Source organism: Plecotus auritus (assembly GCF_963455305.1).
Source record: "Plecotus auritus genome assembly, chromosome: 1".
In the NCBI taxonomy this organism is placed as follows: Eukaryota; Metazoa; Chordata; class Mammalia; order Chiroptera; family Vespertilionidae; genus Plecotus; species Plecotus auritus.
Genome location: NC_137770.1, coordinates 96,351,624 through 96,365,907, shown reverse-complemented (window position 1 = coordinate 96,365,907; position 14,284 = coordinate 96,351,624). Strand labels below are relative to the sequence as shown.

The 14,284-nt window shown below is 36.9% G+C and overlaps 1 protein-coding gene across 9 annotated transcripts in view; it reads left to right on the top strand.

The window, feature by feature from the left end:
* RALGAPA1 (Ral GTPase activating protein catalytic subunit alpha 1) overlaps window positions 1-14,284 on the top strand; it is a 297,067-nt gene that overhangs the window by 174,898 nt on the left and 107,885 nt on the right. For all 9 annotated transcript variants that reach the window (XR_013960957.1, XR_013960958.1, XR_013960959.1 and 6 more), the window contains 2 exons: window positions 9,306-9,440; window positions 9,840-10,023. Coding sequence is in view for 6 of the 9 variants with exons in the window: in XM_080675533.1 (XP_080531659.1) it covers window positions 9,306-9,440; window positions 9,840-10,023 (319 nt within the window). In the remaining 3 variants the exon portion in view is untranslated. The remainder of the gene's footprint in view (window positions 1-9,305; window positions 9,441-9,839; window positions 10,024-14,284) is intronic.

The window sequence follows — 14,284 nt, the reverse complement described above, 5'->3', positions numbered from 1 at the left end:
AGAAGTGGTTAATGGGGGGAAAAGCAGGACTTATGTAATACTTTCAACAATAAAGATTTTTAAAAAATAATAAAAGTTATTTGGGTTACTTCTCTTTCCCCCTTCCTCACCTCAGTGTGGTTATATAATTCATTTGAAATACAGTTCAGGTCTTCTTTTTTCCTTCTGTTTGTATTCCATTTTATGGTCCTTTTCACCACCAGCACCACCCCATCCCTGTTGCTTTTTATTTTTTAGTCTATGGTTTATTCATCCTTTATTTTTGCATAAATGAGCTGATGTTTTTTTCTCTCCTTGTTTATTACATATTTTTTTTGGTACATTAAATTTTTTACAGTATATTCTGGAAATTTCATAATCAGTTCATAAAGATCTTCTATGTTTTTGGTTTTTCCTATTTACAGCTGTATGAATGTAACATAATTTATTCAACTCACTATCCTATGTGTAAACATACAGATTATTTTCAGAATTTTGCAATTATAAACAATGCTGCAGTGACTAGCTTTGTACCTATATATTTATTTTAACATTGTTGGGTTTGGGTCTTCAGGATATAGTCCTAGAAGTGGAATTGCTGGGTCAAAAGGTAAATTGATATGTAATTTTGTTAATGGTGTTTCTGCAAGGAAACTATGAGAGTCTCTATTTCCTCAGAGCCTAAACTCAGTGTGTGTCATTTTTCAAAAACAATTTTGCCATATTGGTAGGAAAACAATGGTATCTCAGTGTAGTTTTCATTTACAGTTGTTGATTTTTCATTGTTTTTAATTTTTAAAATTTTTACTGATTTTGAGAGAGAGAGAAAGAGAGAAAAACATCGATGTGAGAGAGAAACACTGATCGGTTGTCTCCTATATGCACTCTGACAAGCGATATAACCTGCAGCCTGTATATGTGCACTGACTAAGAATCGGACTGGTGACCTTTTGGTGCATGGGATGACGTCCAATCGACTGAGCCACCATGGCCAGTGTACCTTTCTCTTTTATGTCAGGCTGAATATCTTCTCATATTTAATAATGCCTTAATTTTTATATTTTTTATTTTTGTGAATTGTCTATTCATATTGTTTTACCTTTTCTGACAGATTTTGGTGATTTTTTCCCCTGAAATTTTTACATATTAGTGATATTAACTCTATGATATATTTTGCAAATATTTTCTCCCTTTTTTATTTTGTCTTTTGATGTTGCTTATGGTGGGTTTTTTATTGTTATTTAATGTGTGGGGTTATGGAAAATAATTTTTTATATAGTCAATTTATCAATCTTTCATTGTGTCTTGATTTTGAATCATAGGTAGAAAAGCTTTCACTGAATGCTGGGTCAAGAGAAATTCACTCATGTTTTCTTCTAGTTATTTATATGATTTCATTTTTGCATCTTTATCCCCATTCATTTGGAGTTTGTTGTATTTTGAGATAGGGATCTAATTTTTGCTTTTCCCAATGGATTATCAGATTTCTTATTCCTACTTAATAAAAAATTCACCTTTGCCTTCTAGTGAATAATCAAGTTCCATAACTACTTGGTCTGTTTTTGAGTTTCTGTACTAGCAGTTTTCAAACTCTCTTGGTAAGAAGATCCCTTTTAGTATTGTCAAACATTATTGAGATTCTCAAGTAACTTTTGTTCATGTGGATTATAGTTTGTTCACTTGATCTGTCTTGTGGTATGTTGAAGTCTCCCATTATTAATGTTTTTATATTTCCTTGCATCTATTGCAGCTTTTGCTTTATAAAAGTAGTCACTGGGTTATTTGATACATAGATAATCATAAATGTTTTATCATCATTTTGAATTAATGCTTTTTGGTTTAAATTCTAATTTGTCTGGTATATCTTTGCCTTTCTGAATCGTTTTGTATAACTATATCTTTTGAATACAACATATACTTGGGTCTTGCTATGTGAGTCAAACTGAAAACCTTTTTCTTTTATTAGGCAAGTTAAACCCATTCTGATATAATTTATATTTTTAGTCTCACATCTGACACTTTATGATTAATATGCAAATTATGTTATATTTTCTTTGCTTCTTCCTCTACATGATGTGTTTCCCTTGTTCTTTTGTTTAAGTTCCTTTTGGTATTCGGAAATTTTATAGCTTGTTCTTGTAAGATTATCTTTATATGTATACTTATTTTAATGCCTTTATTCCCTTGCTTTTTTTTAAAAAATTCTTTATTGTTTAAAGTATTACATAAGTCTCTTTTTCCCCCATTGACCTCTCCCTAGCCGCTCCCACCCTCCAGCACATGCCCTCACCCCCCCACTTCTGTCTGTGTCCATTGGTTATGCTCATATGCATGCATACAAGTCCGTTGGTTGATCTCTTACCCACCCACCCGCCTTCCCTCTTAGGTTGGACGGTCTGTTCAATGCTTCTATAACTCTGGCTCTATTTTAATCAGTTTATGTTGTTCATTATATTCCACAAATGAGTGAGATCATGTGACATTTATCTTTCTCCAACTGGCTTATTTCGCTTAGCATAATGCTCTCCAGGTCCATCCGGGCACCTCGGCTGCTTCCCAATGTTAGCTATTGTAAATTGTGCTGCTATGACATACATAGGGGTGCATATATCTTTTCTGATTGGTGTTTCTGTTTTCTTGGGATATATTCCTAGAAGTGGGATTACTGGGTCAAATGGGAGTTACATTTTGAATTTTTTGAGGAAAACTCCATACTGTTTTCCACAGTGGCTGCACCAGTCTGCATTCCCACCAGCAGTGCATGAGGGTTCCTTTTTCTCCACATCCTCGCCAGCACTTGTGGTTTGTTGCTTTGTGGATGATAGCCATTCTGACAGGTGTGAGATGGTACCTCATTGTTGTTGTGATTTGCATCTCTCTGATGAGTAGTGACTTTGAGCATGTTTTCATATGTCTCTTGGCCGTCTGTATGTCCTCTTTCAAAAAGTGTCTATTTAGGTCCTTTGCCCATTTTTTGATTGGATTGTTTGTCTTCCTTTTGTTACGTTGTATGAGTTCCCTGTAAATTTTGGAGATTAAACCCTTGTCAGATATAACATTGGTAAATATGTCCTCCCATACAGTGGGCTTTCTTGTTGTTTTGTTGATGGTTTCTTTTGCTCTACAGAAGCTTTTTATATTGATATAGTCCCATTTGTTTATTTTCTCCTTAGTTTCCATTGTCCTAGGAGCTGTATTGGTAAAGATATTGCTACGACATGTCTGATATTTTGCTGCCTACAGATTATTCTTAGATTTTTATGGTTTCCTGTCTTATGTTTAAGTCCTTTATCCATTTTGAGTTTATTTTTGTGTATGATGTAAGTTGGTGGTCTAGTTTCATTTTTTTCCATGTATCTTTCCAATTTTCCCAACACCATTTATTGAAGAGACTGTCTTGACGTCATTGTATGCTCTTGCCTCCTTTGTCAAATATTAATTGAGCATAATGGCTGGGGTCAATTTCTGGGTTCTCCGTTCTGTTCCATTGGTCTGTATGTCTGTTCTTTTGCCCATAGCAGGCAGTTTTGAGAAAAGTGGCTTTGTAATACAGCTTGCTATCTGGTATTGTGATGCCTTCAACATTGTTCTTCTTTCTCAGGATTGCTGTAGCTATTCGGGGCCTTTTTTTATTCCTTATGAATTTTTGGAGAGTTTGTTATAGATCTTTGAAATATGCCATTGGAATTTTAATGGGGATTGCATTGAATCTATAGATTGCTTTGGGTAGTATGAATATTTTAATGATATTGATTCTACCAATCCATGAACACGGTATGTTCTTCCATTTGTTTATGTCTTCCTCTATTTCTTTTTTCAACATCCTGTAGTTTTCTGAGCACAGGTCTTTTACCTCCTTAGTTAAGTTTATTCCTGGGTATCTAAATTATTTTTTGTTGCAATGGTAAATGGGGTTTTTTTTGGATTTGTTTGTTTGTTTAGTTTCTCTTTCTGTGAGTTCATTATTGGTGTGTGAAAAAGCCATAGATTTCTGGGTATTAATTTTGTATCCTGCTGCATTGCCGAATTCATTTAAGTCTAGTAGTTTTTTCATGGAGTCTTTAGTGTTTTTTATGTACAATATCATGTCATCTGTGCATAGAAACAGTTTTACTTCTTTTCCAATTTGGATGGCTTTTCCCCTTGCTTTCTTACTTAATCTCCTACTATCTGGCTAGTGATTATTGAATTATATTCTTTATCTCCTGTCTGTTGCTTTTGTATGTTAATAAATTATCTGAGTTTACTTTTCTCTTGCTCTCTCTTCACCTCCATTTTTAGTTACTTTATTTCTACACATAACATACAGCATATGACATTTAACAAATGACTCATCCACACTCATCTTCACTTTTATATATTAATCTTAGCTCTACAGGAGTTGGCAAAAGTAGGTTTACAATTGTTGGTATGAAAAGGCATGCAGATTATGATTATTACTATAGCTTTATTAACTGGAAAGAATGTCACAATGCAACTGTACACCTACCTTTGCCCACCCCAGTATAATTACATATAGCAAATACTCGCCATTAATCATTAATCTTTTTGCTGAACATCCTCAGTCAACTTCTTGGTTGGATGAAGTTCATCTTTATTCTTCAAGATGGACTCATGAATACAGAAGTCCCCAAGCTCTTGCATATTTAAAACTTTTTCTATAACCCTGATACTTGAAAAACAGCTTGTTTAGCTATGGAGTCCTTACTTTTTTGAGGTTGTTTTATTATTATTTTTTAATGTTTTGGCGTGTGTGTATTTATTCTCACTCGAGGATATGTTTATTGATTGTTTAAAGAGACAGCAAAGGGGGGAGAGAAAGAGAGACAGAGAACACATCAATGTCAGAGAGGAACATCGATCAGTTGCCTCCCGTACGCATCCCAACCAGGGACCGAATCTGCCTGGGCTGTGTGTTGTTTTGAGAAGTCTGTCTGATGCCAGTTTTAAATTATTTTATCTTTTTTCCTGGAGGCCTTAAGGATATTCTTTTTTATTTATTTTTGAAGTCTTAACTTTTGAAATTTTAGGAGGATATGTATTAAGAGTTCATTATTGGAGGTCAGTTTGTCCTGACACCTGGTGGGCCTTTTATATATGTAGATTTTAGGGACTTCTTATATGTAAATTGGATATTCTTTTTCTTTCTTCTATTTTAGTCATTTTCTCTCTGACACGTTTTCCTTTTTTATCTCATTTTTAGTCTCTTGTTTTCCCACTGTTCTTCAATGTCCCTTGTTAAATTTTGTTTTTTATTTTTCAAATTTATTCTTCCTTAGGCATTTTATAATTGAGGCATCATTTCTAATATGATTTTATTTTTTTCTTTTCCCTGAGTTGAGTTCATTCTTTCCTTGATCTATTTCTGTTTAGTTTTTTAGTTTCTGATTGAAGATGGGGTTTTCTTTGTCCCCTGTATCTAAATGCCAGTTTGGAAATATTTAAATTAGGATGTTGCGTTACAGTATTCATTTGTTTCATAATTGGATTATTGGGAGGGGTGGGTCAGCTGAATTGCTTAGATTCTTATGTTTTCTTTTTGTAGTAGTTTTGTATAGATGAATACTACCTCTGCATATCTGTGGACAAGTTTGGTCACTTGGGGTGGTTTACAAGATTACTACTTCAAGAACTTTCTTTTCTAGAAGTTTAACAAAGAACATTGTCTTAATTGGATGATGCCTTCTAAGTAGGAGAAGTATAGGTCCAAAATAAAAAATAAAAATTTAAGACATGCAGGATCCTAAATTTCTCTTTTGCATTTTCTTTTTACTACATGTTTTCCAAAGCATTTCTCTCCCTCTTAACATTATTTTCCCCAAAAAACATTACCTTTCCTGTGTGTACTTTTAACTTCTTTCTTTCTACTCAGCATTCTACCAGTACACTTTTTTGGTATTCTCATACTAATGTGTATACGTGTTTGTTGAGTTGGCTCTGACTCCTGGCTACCCTATGGATGAGTGATGTCTTCAATGTCTTGTCCTCAGCAGCCCTGTGCAGCTCCTGTAGGCTCATTCCTATGGCTTCTTTTATGAAGTCAAGCCATCTCATATTTGGCCTTCCTATTTTTCTGCCGCTTCCCGTTTTTCCCAGCCTTATTGTATTTTCCAAAGAACCCTGACTTCTCATGATGTGCCCGAAATAGGACAGCTTCAGTTTTGTCATTTTTGCTTCCAGCAATGTTTCAGGTTAATTTGCTCTAGAACCCACTGGTTTGTCTTTCTGGCAATCCAGCATAACTGTGCAGCTCTCCTCCAACACCATATTCCAAATGAATCAATTTTTTGGACAGCCCTTTTCACTCCAACTCTTGCATCTGTACATAGTAATTGAGTGTAGGAGGGTGTAAGTGATCTTAGCTTTGGTCTCTAATGGCACATCTTTGCTCTTAGTGATCTTATCTAATTCTTCCATTGCTTCCCTTCCAAGTCCCAAACTTTTCTTGATTTCTTAGTTGCAGTCTCCATTTGAATTGATTACTGAACCAAGGTAAGCAGAATCTTTAACAGTTTCAGTGTTTTCATTATCAATGTTAAAGTTGTGTATTTCATCTATAAGTCATGATTTTTGTCTTCTTAATGTTTGAATGCTTTAGCGCTTTCTTCTTTTACTTTAATCAGAAGTTGTTTCAAATCATTGCTACTTTCTGCCAGTAAGATGGTATTATCCTGCATATCTTAAGTTACTGATATTTTTTCACCAATTTTCAGTCCTTTCTCTGAACCTACCCCAGTTTTTCATATATGTTCTGCATGCAAATTAAACAGAGATAAAATGCACTCTTGTAGGACACCTTTCCCTATAACCATGGTCAGCAAACTGCGGCTCGCGAGCCACATGCGGCTCTTTGGCCCCTTGAGTGTGGCTCTTCCACAAAATACCGTGGCCTGGGCGAGTCTGTTTTGAAGAAGTAGCGTTAGAAGAAGTTTAAGTTTAAAAAATTTGGCTCTCAAAAGAAATTTCAATCATTGTACTGTTGATGTTTGGCTCTGTTGACTAATGAGTTTGCCGACCACTGGCCTATAAGAAACCATTATCTCTCCAGGGCTCCCTGTGCACAACGTAGGTCATATATCAGAACAATCAAATGCTGAGGCACGCCCATTTCTTTCAGAGCACCCATGGCTTGATCGATGCAATCAGAGACTTCACTGTAGTCTGTAAAACATAACTAACCTTACTATGCTCCTTACTATCTCCTTTCTTGAAAATTGGAATATATATTGAATGTTTCCAGTCTGTAAGCCATCATTTTGTTTTCCATATTTGTTGACATATTCTTGTTAGAATTTTGACAGATTGGGTCTCTGTGGCTTAAAGTAATTCCACACGTACTCCACCTATCCCTGGTAATTTTTTTATTCCCAATACTTTTAGGGTGGCTTTCACTTCACTTTTAGAATTCCACGTTCTTCCTCATAGGAATCTTCTTTCTTATGGTCAGATAATATACTTCCTTGTTTGTTGTTCAGTATTCCTAATCTGGGTTTGAATTTCCCTTTTATTTCTTGAATCTTCTGGTAGAGCTCTTATTTTTTCTTTCTCTTTAATTATTTTTTGTTATTTGTTGTCTTTTGTTTGTTTGTTTGGTTGGTTGGTTGGTTCTCTTCTGTCTCCTTACACTGACTATTGTAATAGTTCTTTTTATCACTACGTGATAGTCAATGAAAAATTGCATTCAGGATTCTAACCCTGCTTTTGTCAACTTTTATCTCACCTACCTCTTTTTCATGTTTCTCTGTCATGCATCTCAATTTTTCTTTTCCTTTTCCTTTTGGCATTATCTTTCCACATTCTTCTCTAAAAGTGTTCCTAGTTTCAGTCCACAGTTCTAGTTCTCAGTTAATTAAGTTTAACAGTGCTCTGTTTTCTCTGTGACCTTTAAATCCATCAGGAATTATATTTTGGCATTGCAATTCTTTTAGTGCTCTTCGTTACCTTCACTCTAATGTTTGATATTAACAGGTTGTGGTCAGTACCACAGTACTCAACGCTTAGGGTGGTCTTTTTCTTTCTGAGTGGTTTTTACGTTTGTACCTAGTTCCCTTCTCTCTTGCAGTTTTCTCCAAACTGCCCTGGCTCTTCATGAAAGCTTACACTAGGAAAATGGGGAAAAGCTTACTGGGATTTCTGTATACTTTCTACTTACACATATTTGAAATTTGGATGTTCTCTTTTCTGGTTAAACCTAGGTTTTGTGATGTCTTACTGGTTTTGTGATGTCTTATTGGTTCTTTTTGTTCTTTATTCTTTTGGAGGCTATGTTGGGAGATTTAGACCAGCGTTACTCCTTGAGTTGGAAAATTAATCTTTCAGTCTAAAAACCAACAGATCACTTACTGCTACTTGATTAGTGCTTTTAAGGCACTAATTGTGATTCCTTGTACAATAAAATGGGCCACAGGTACTGCTATTTTACTCCACATTTTGATAAAGGTGTTTTGGTTATAACATCCATTAGTTTAAAAGTATCCAGTGGAAACATTTATTTTAAAAAATTAGTAACCGTTTCAGAATATGGTTAAGATAGTGTAGTCTTTCTGGCAGGGTATTCAGTGAGGTATTAAATTAGAAGAGGAATGTAGAAGTGATTGTAATATGTATGGACTAAAACTTTTCATTTGTAGTTCATTCCTTGAGCAGTTAAATAAGAATAGCTAATTGAAGCCTATTGTTTTTTAAGCTTAGTATGTGTTTTAATTAAAGAAATTTAACATTCCTGTTTTTATTATTTTATCTTTCATTGTGCTTGCACTGAAATCCACAATAAAAACATCTTAAATGTTAGGTTTAGATAAATATTAATGTTGCAATTTAGGATTGATAGTTTCTGAAATAAATTTGGAAAACAAAAAATAAGTTGGTGAGCCCTGGCCGGTGGTGCTCAATGGGTTAGATCAGTGGTCAGCAAACTGCGGCTCGCGAGCCACATGCGGCTCGCGAGCAAAGGTTTGCCACTCCGTTGACTGATGAGTTTGCTGACCACTGGGTTAGATCATCTGTTTGTACACTGAAGGTTCTTGGGTTTGATTCCAGTCAAGGGCATGTACTTGGGTTGCAGGTTCAAACCCCAGTCCTGGTTGGCACATGCGGGAGGCAATCAGTGTGTCTCTTTCACATCGATGTTACTCCCTCCCTCCCTCTCTCTCTTTTCGCCAGTGCTGCACAATTCCCTGCAATCGCTCCTTTCCATTCTCTCTAAAAATCAATGGGGGAAAATATCCTGGTGAGGATTAACCAAAAAATTAGTTGGTGAATTTCTGTTAAGTATTAAACTCTTACTTTATGAGTTGACAATAATAATGACCTTTTTGTTGTTACAGTTGGTGGTATCTTTACTTCTGTGCCTTCTGGACTGGATCATGGCCTTACCCCTAAAGACACTGCTCCAACCAGTCCATGCTACAGGAGCAGAAAATGATAAAATAGAAAAGTCTGTCCTCAATTGCATTTATAAGGTAAATGTCTTTGCTTTATTATTTATTTGGTAACCAAGGGTTTATAAAACCTAAAGAAATAACATTTCTTAGTGTTTTCATTTAGACTAGGTATTTTATAAGAACATAAATTTATCTTACAGTATCCTGGTAATTAAAAAGTAGTTTCTATAGTACACTGTTGTTTTATTGCCAGGTTTTGAAGAGTCAAATCTTTGTTGAATATAAGCATCACTAGTTAAATTTTACTTATTCTTCTTAAGAGGTATTAAATTTTACCGTGATCAAAGAGCTAAGTTTTAAACTATTCAAAATTTTGTTAAGCTCTTGCATTACCAGTGGACTTTTTTCTCTTTTTACTTTAATTTATTTATTTTTACTGAAAAGGAAAACTTGTATGTTTCCCCCCTGTGTTTTCAGGTATTACATGGATGTGTTTATGGAGCTCAATGTTTTAGCAATCCAAAGTATTTTCCAATAAGCCTATCAGACTTGGCATCTGTAGATTATGATCCCTTTTTGCATTTGGAAAGTCTGAAGGAACCTGAACCTCTGCACTCTCCTGATTCAGAACGATCTTCTAAACTCCAACCAGTAACAGAAGGTAAAATGGATTTTCTTCAGGACAATATTGTTGTTTGGGTTCATCTCAAGGCATGATTTGAGGCCTTGGGTAGAAATGATGGGTGAGGATGGATAATACATGTTTTACTTTGTAGTTGTTTACCTCACCATGTATATTACTGCAAATTTTATTTTCAGTTTAAGAAATAACTTTATATACACAATTGCTAAGATTACATGTGATGACATTCCCTTTATACTTCTAGCTAAGTTATTCTGATAAGTTCTTTCTGATATTTTACTTTCTACATCATAGGATTTCTATAATTAAATAAGAGATTTAGCTTTGAAGTCTGACAAGCATGGTATTGAATTTTGACTCATTAAATAGCTAAGTAACTATGTCTGTATTCTTATTTATAAAGTGGGGATAATATTTATTCCCTCATAGGGTCTTTTTAAGTACTAAATAAAATAATATGTATAAAACCTTTTGCACAGTTCTTGGTCCATAGTGAACTCAGTAAGGTATTTTTAAAGCCACATTGCTTCTACATTCAGAGTTTACTATTTGATATAAGGGTAAGGCAAAGATGTAAACAAATAACCTTATGAGTATAAAAATAAAAGTGCATTCAGGATACAGAGGTAGCTCAGAGGAACCCAGTTTATTGAAGGGGTTAAGGAGGTGATATACATGATAAAATTAGTATTAAGAGCACTTTGACAATATTTTACAGGAGTTGGCAAATTATGGCCCACACCTGCCACCTGTTTCTATAAATAAGGTTTTATTGGGACATCTCCATGTGGTTCATTTATGTATCATGGCTGCTTTAGTGCAAAAATAGTAGTGTTGAGTAGTTGCAACAGAGATTGTGAGGCCCTAAAGCAGAAAATATTTTGTCTGGCCCCTTACAGAGAAATTTGCTGATCGCGTATGTTAGACTGATTTTAGGGAGGTTAACTCAGGAGTAGAGAAACAAATCATGAGGCTGTTGAAATAGTCCAAGCAAGAGTTGTTAAAGGTTTAAATTAGATAGATTTTCCCCAAACTAGACCAAGAACATGAGAGAGTTCAGAGGCTTGGGAGGGGAAATGAGGAGGGTTTAATTTGGGTTGCCCATTGGATATTTGCATGAAGATATATAGTAGACAGTTTGTTATATATACAGGTCTAGATCTTAGCAGAGAGGTCTCTGTTGGGAATATATATTTACGTGCATGTGTGTGTGTGTGTGTGTGTGTGTGTGTGTGTGTGTGTGTGTGTGTGTGTGTTCTGAGGAGAAAAAGTTGGAAAGGAAGGAAAAAACAGGAGAGAGTAATTTTTCAGAAACAAAGAGAAGAGAAAGATTTTTAAAAGATTGGCCAGCAGTATTAAATGATAGAGAGGTCAAGTATAATACACTGACAAGTATGTCTGCTTTAGTTTCAGCAGAGAAGTAGGAGGCAGAAGCGATGTCTATGGGTTGAGGAACAAAAAGGAGTTAAGGAAGTACTGTAGAGCCATCTGTCAAAACTACTCTTTAAAGAAGCTTGACTATTTTAAAAAAGAAAGGAAAAGTGATAAAACAGTAGGTAAGCTAAGGGATGATTTGGGGTTAAGGATTTTTTAAGGATTAAGAGAGTTGAAATTAATTATAAGTTGAAAAAGCTGAGATGGAAAGTAGGAAGGTGATCAGCGTTAGTAGAGTGAAGTTCCTGACAGGTGAGCTGGAGAGTAGGTGCTAATATTAGCCCTTCTTCTGAGACCAGAAAAAAGAAGATGGAAGTAAACTAAGGGGATTGAGAGAAGTTTTTGAGGGCCTGCCTGAAAGAAGATGAAAACTACAAAGTTTTGTTTGCACCAATCAACATTCAGTAAGGTGGTTATGGCAGAAACACAAACTATGACTTTCATTGGTATATGGTGTAACCATGGAATCTAAGCTTGGTAAGGATTGACCTGATGCTAGGAAATGGCTAATAAATTGGAAGAAAATGGAGTGATCCATTGAGTCAGAAAGTAGATGTGGTTAGTAGAACAATGATTCTCAGCCTTGGCTTCACATTAGGATACTGATGCTCTCATCCTGTCAATAAAGATTTTAATATATTGATCTGGGTTTGCTAGGATTTTTAAAAGCTTTGCAGGTGATGAATATGCAGCCAAAGTTGAAGACCAAAAATAAGGGAATCAGTATGTTAGGACAGTGGTTTTTAAAATGAGTTTTTAAGGAGTGAAACCTCTTCAAATAAATTTCACAAGGAAGCACAATTGGTAAAACTTTTTAAAGTAGAGCTGCAGCAGGATAGTGGCTGGGATCCTACTGACTCCTGTCCTATCCATCTCCAAGGACTCTACAAAACAAATTGGGAAATCACTAGACTAGGAGGTTGTTGTCAAGGAGTAAGCTATTAAAGAAGAGTTTGAGTTTTAAATGCAGAATAGTTACAAATGATTAAAACATCTAGGATGTGATCATGATAGTATTTTGGGTTGATCACAAGTTGGTAATAATTTGTCTACCACACAATATACAAATGAAATAGTTCAGATATAATAGAGATATACTGGACAGTACAAAATATTTAGACAGTAATTAATATCTCAACATAATTATTTTTCTAGATTTGGCATAGTAAAATAGAGTGTTTTATCTAAAAACAAAGTTATATGAAAAAGTTGCCTTTTGCATTAAAAATGTGTTTTTCAATAAAATTGACATTCACTATTATTTTATATTAGTTTCAGATGTACAGAATGGTCGTTATAAAATTTTAATTTACAGAGTGATCCCCCAGTATTTCAAGTACCCACCTAGCACCATTCTTAGTTATTATAATATTATTGACTATATTTCCTATGCTGTACTTTACATCCCCATAACTATTTTATAACCACTGGTTTGTACTTCCTAATCGCTTCACCTTTTTCACCCAGTCCCCCAACCCCCTCCACTCTGGCAACTATAAATTTGTTTTCTGTTGTCTGTGAGTCTGTTTCTGTTTCTTTGTTTATTTTGTTCTTTAGAGTGCTTATATAAGTGAAATCATATGGTATTTGTTTCTCTGACTATTAGTATATATGGTACTTGTTTCTCTGACTTATTTCACTAAGCATAATACTCTCTAGGTCCATCTATTCTGTCAGAAATTGTAAAATTTCATTCCTTTTTATGACTGTGCTAGAGGCCCGGTCATGAAATTCATGCACTAAGCCATCAGTTGGACATGCTTAGTGCTGCCTCTGAGACAGGAGAGGCAGGAGCTTCTGGCTTTGGGAGCACACTGACCACCAGGGGGCAGCTCCTGAATTGAGCATCTGCCCCCTGGTGTTCAGTGCTTGTCATAGCGACTGGTTGTTCTGCTATTTGGTTGCTTTGCATATTAGCCTTTTATTATATGTACTAGAGGCCCGGTGCACGAAATTCGTACATGAGGGAGGGGAGTGTCCCTCAGCTCAGCCTGCACCCTCTCCAATCTGGGACCCCTCGAGGGATGTCCGACTGCCCATTTAAGCCCGATCCCGGTGGGATTGGGCCTAAACGGGCAGTCAGACATCCCTCTCACAATCCAGGACTGCTGGCTCCCAACTGCTTGCCTGCCTGCCTTCCTGATTGCCCCTAACCGCTTCTGCCTGCCAGCCTGATCACCCCCTAACCACTCCCCTGCCAGCCTGATTGATGCCTAACTGCTCCCCTGCCAGCCTGTTTGCCCCTAACTACCCTCACCTGCAGGCCTGGTCACCCCTAACTGCCCTCCCCTGCAGGCCTGGTCACCCCTAACTGCCCTCCCCTCCAGGCCTGGTCCCCCCCAACTGCTCTCCCCTGCAGGCCTGGTGCCCCCCAACTGCCCTCCCCTGCAGGCCTGGTCACCACTAACTGCCCACCCCTACAGGCCTGGTCCCCCCCCAGCTGCTCTCCCCTGCAGGCCTGGGTCCCCCCCCCCCCCAACTGCCTTCCCTGCAGGCCCAGTCGTCCCCAACTTCCCTCCTCTGCCGGCTTGGTCACCCCTAACTGCCCTCCCCTGCAGGCTTGATCGCCTACAACTGCCCTCCCTTGCAGGCCTCATCCCTCCCAACTGCCCTTTCCTGCTGGCCATCTTGTGGTGGCCATCTTGTGTCCACATGGGGGCAGCCATCTTGTGTGTTGGAGTGATGATCAATTTGCATATTACTCTTTTATTAGATAGGATAGAAGACTGGTGCACAGGTGGGGGCCAGCTGGTTTGCCCTGAAGGGTGTCCTGGATCAGGGTGGGGGTTCCCTTGGGGCGTGGGGCGGCCTGGGCAAGGGGCCTGTGGTGGTTTGCAGGCTGGCC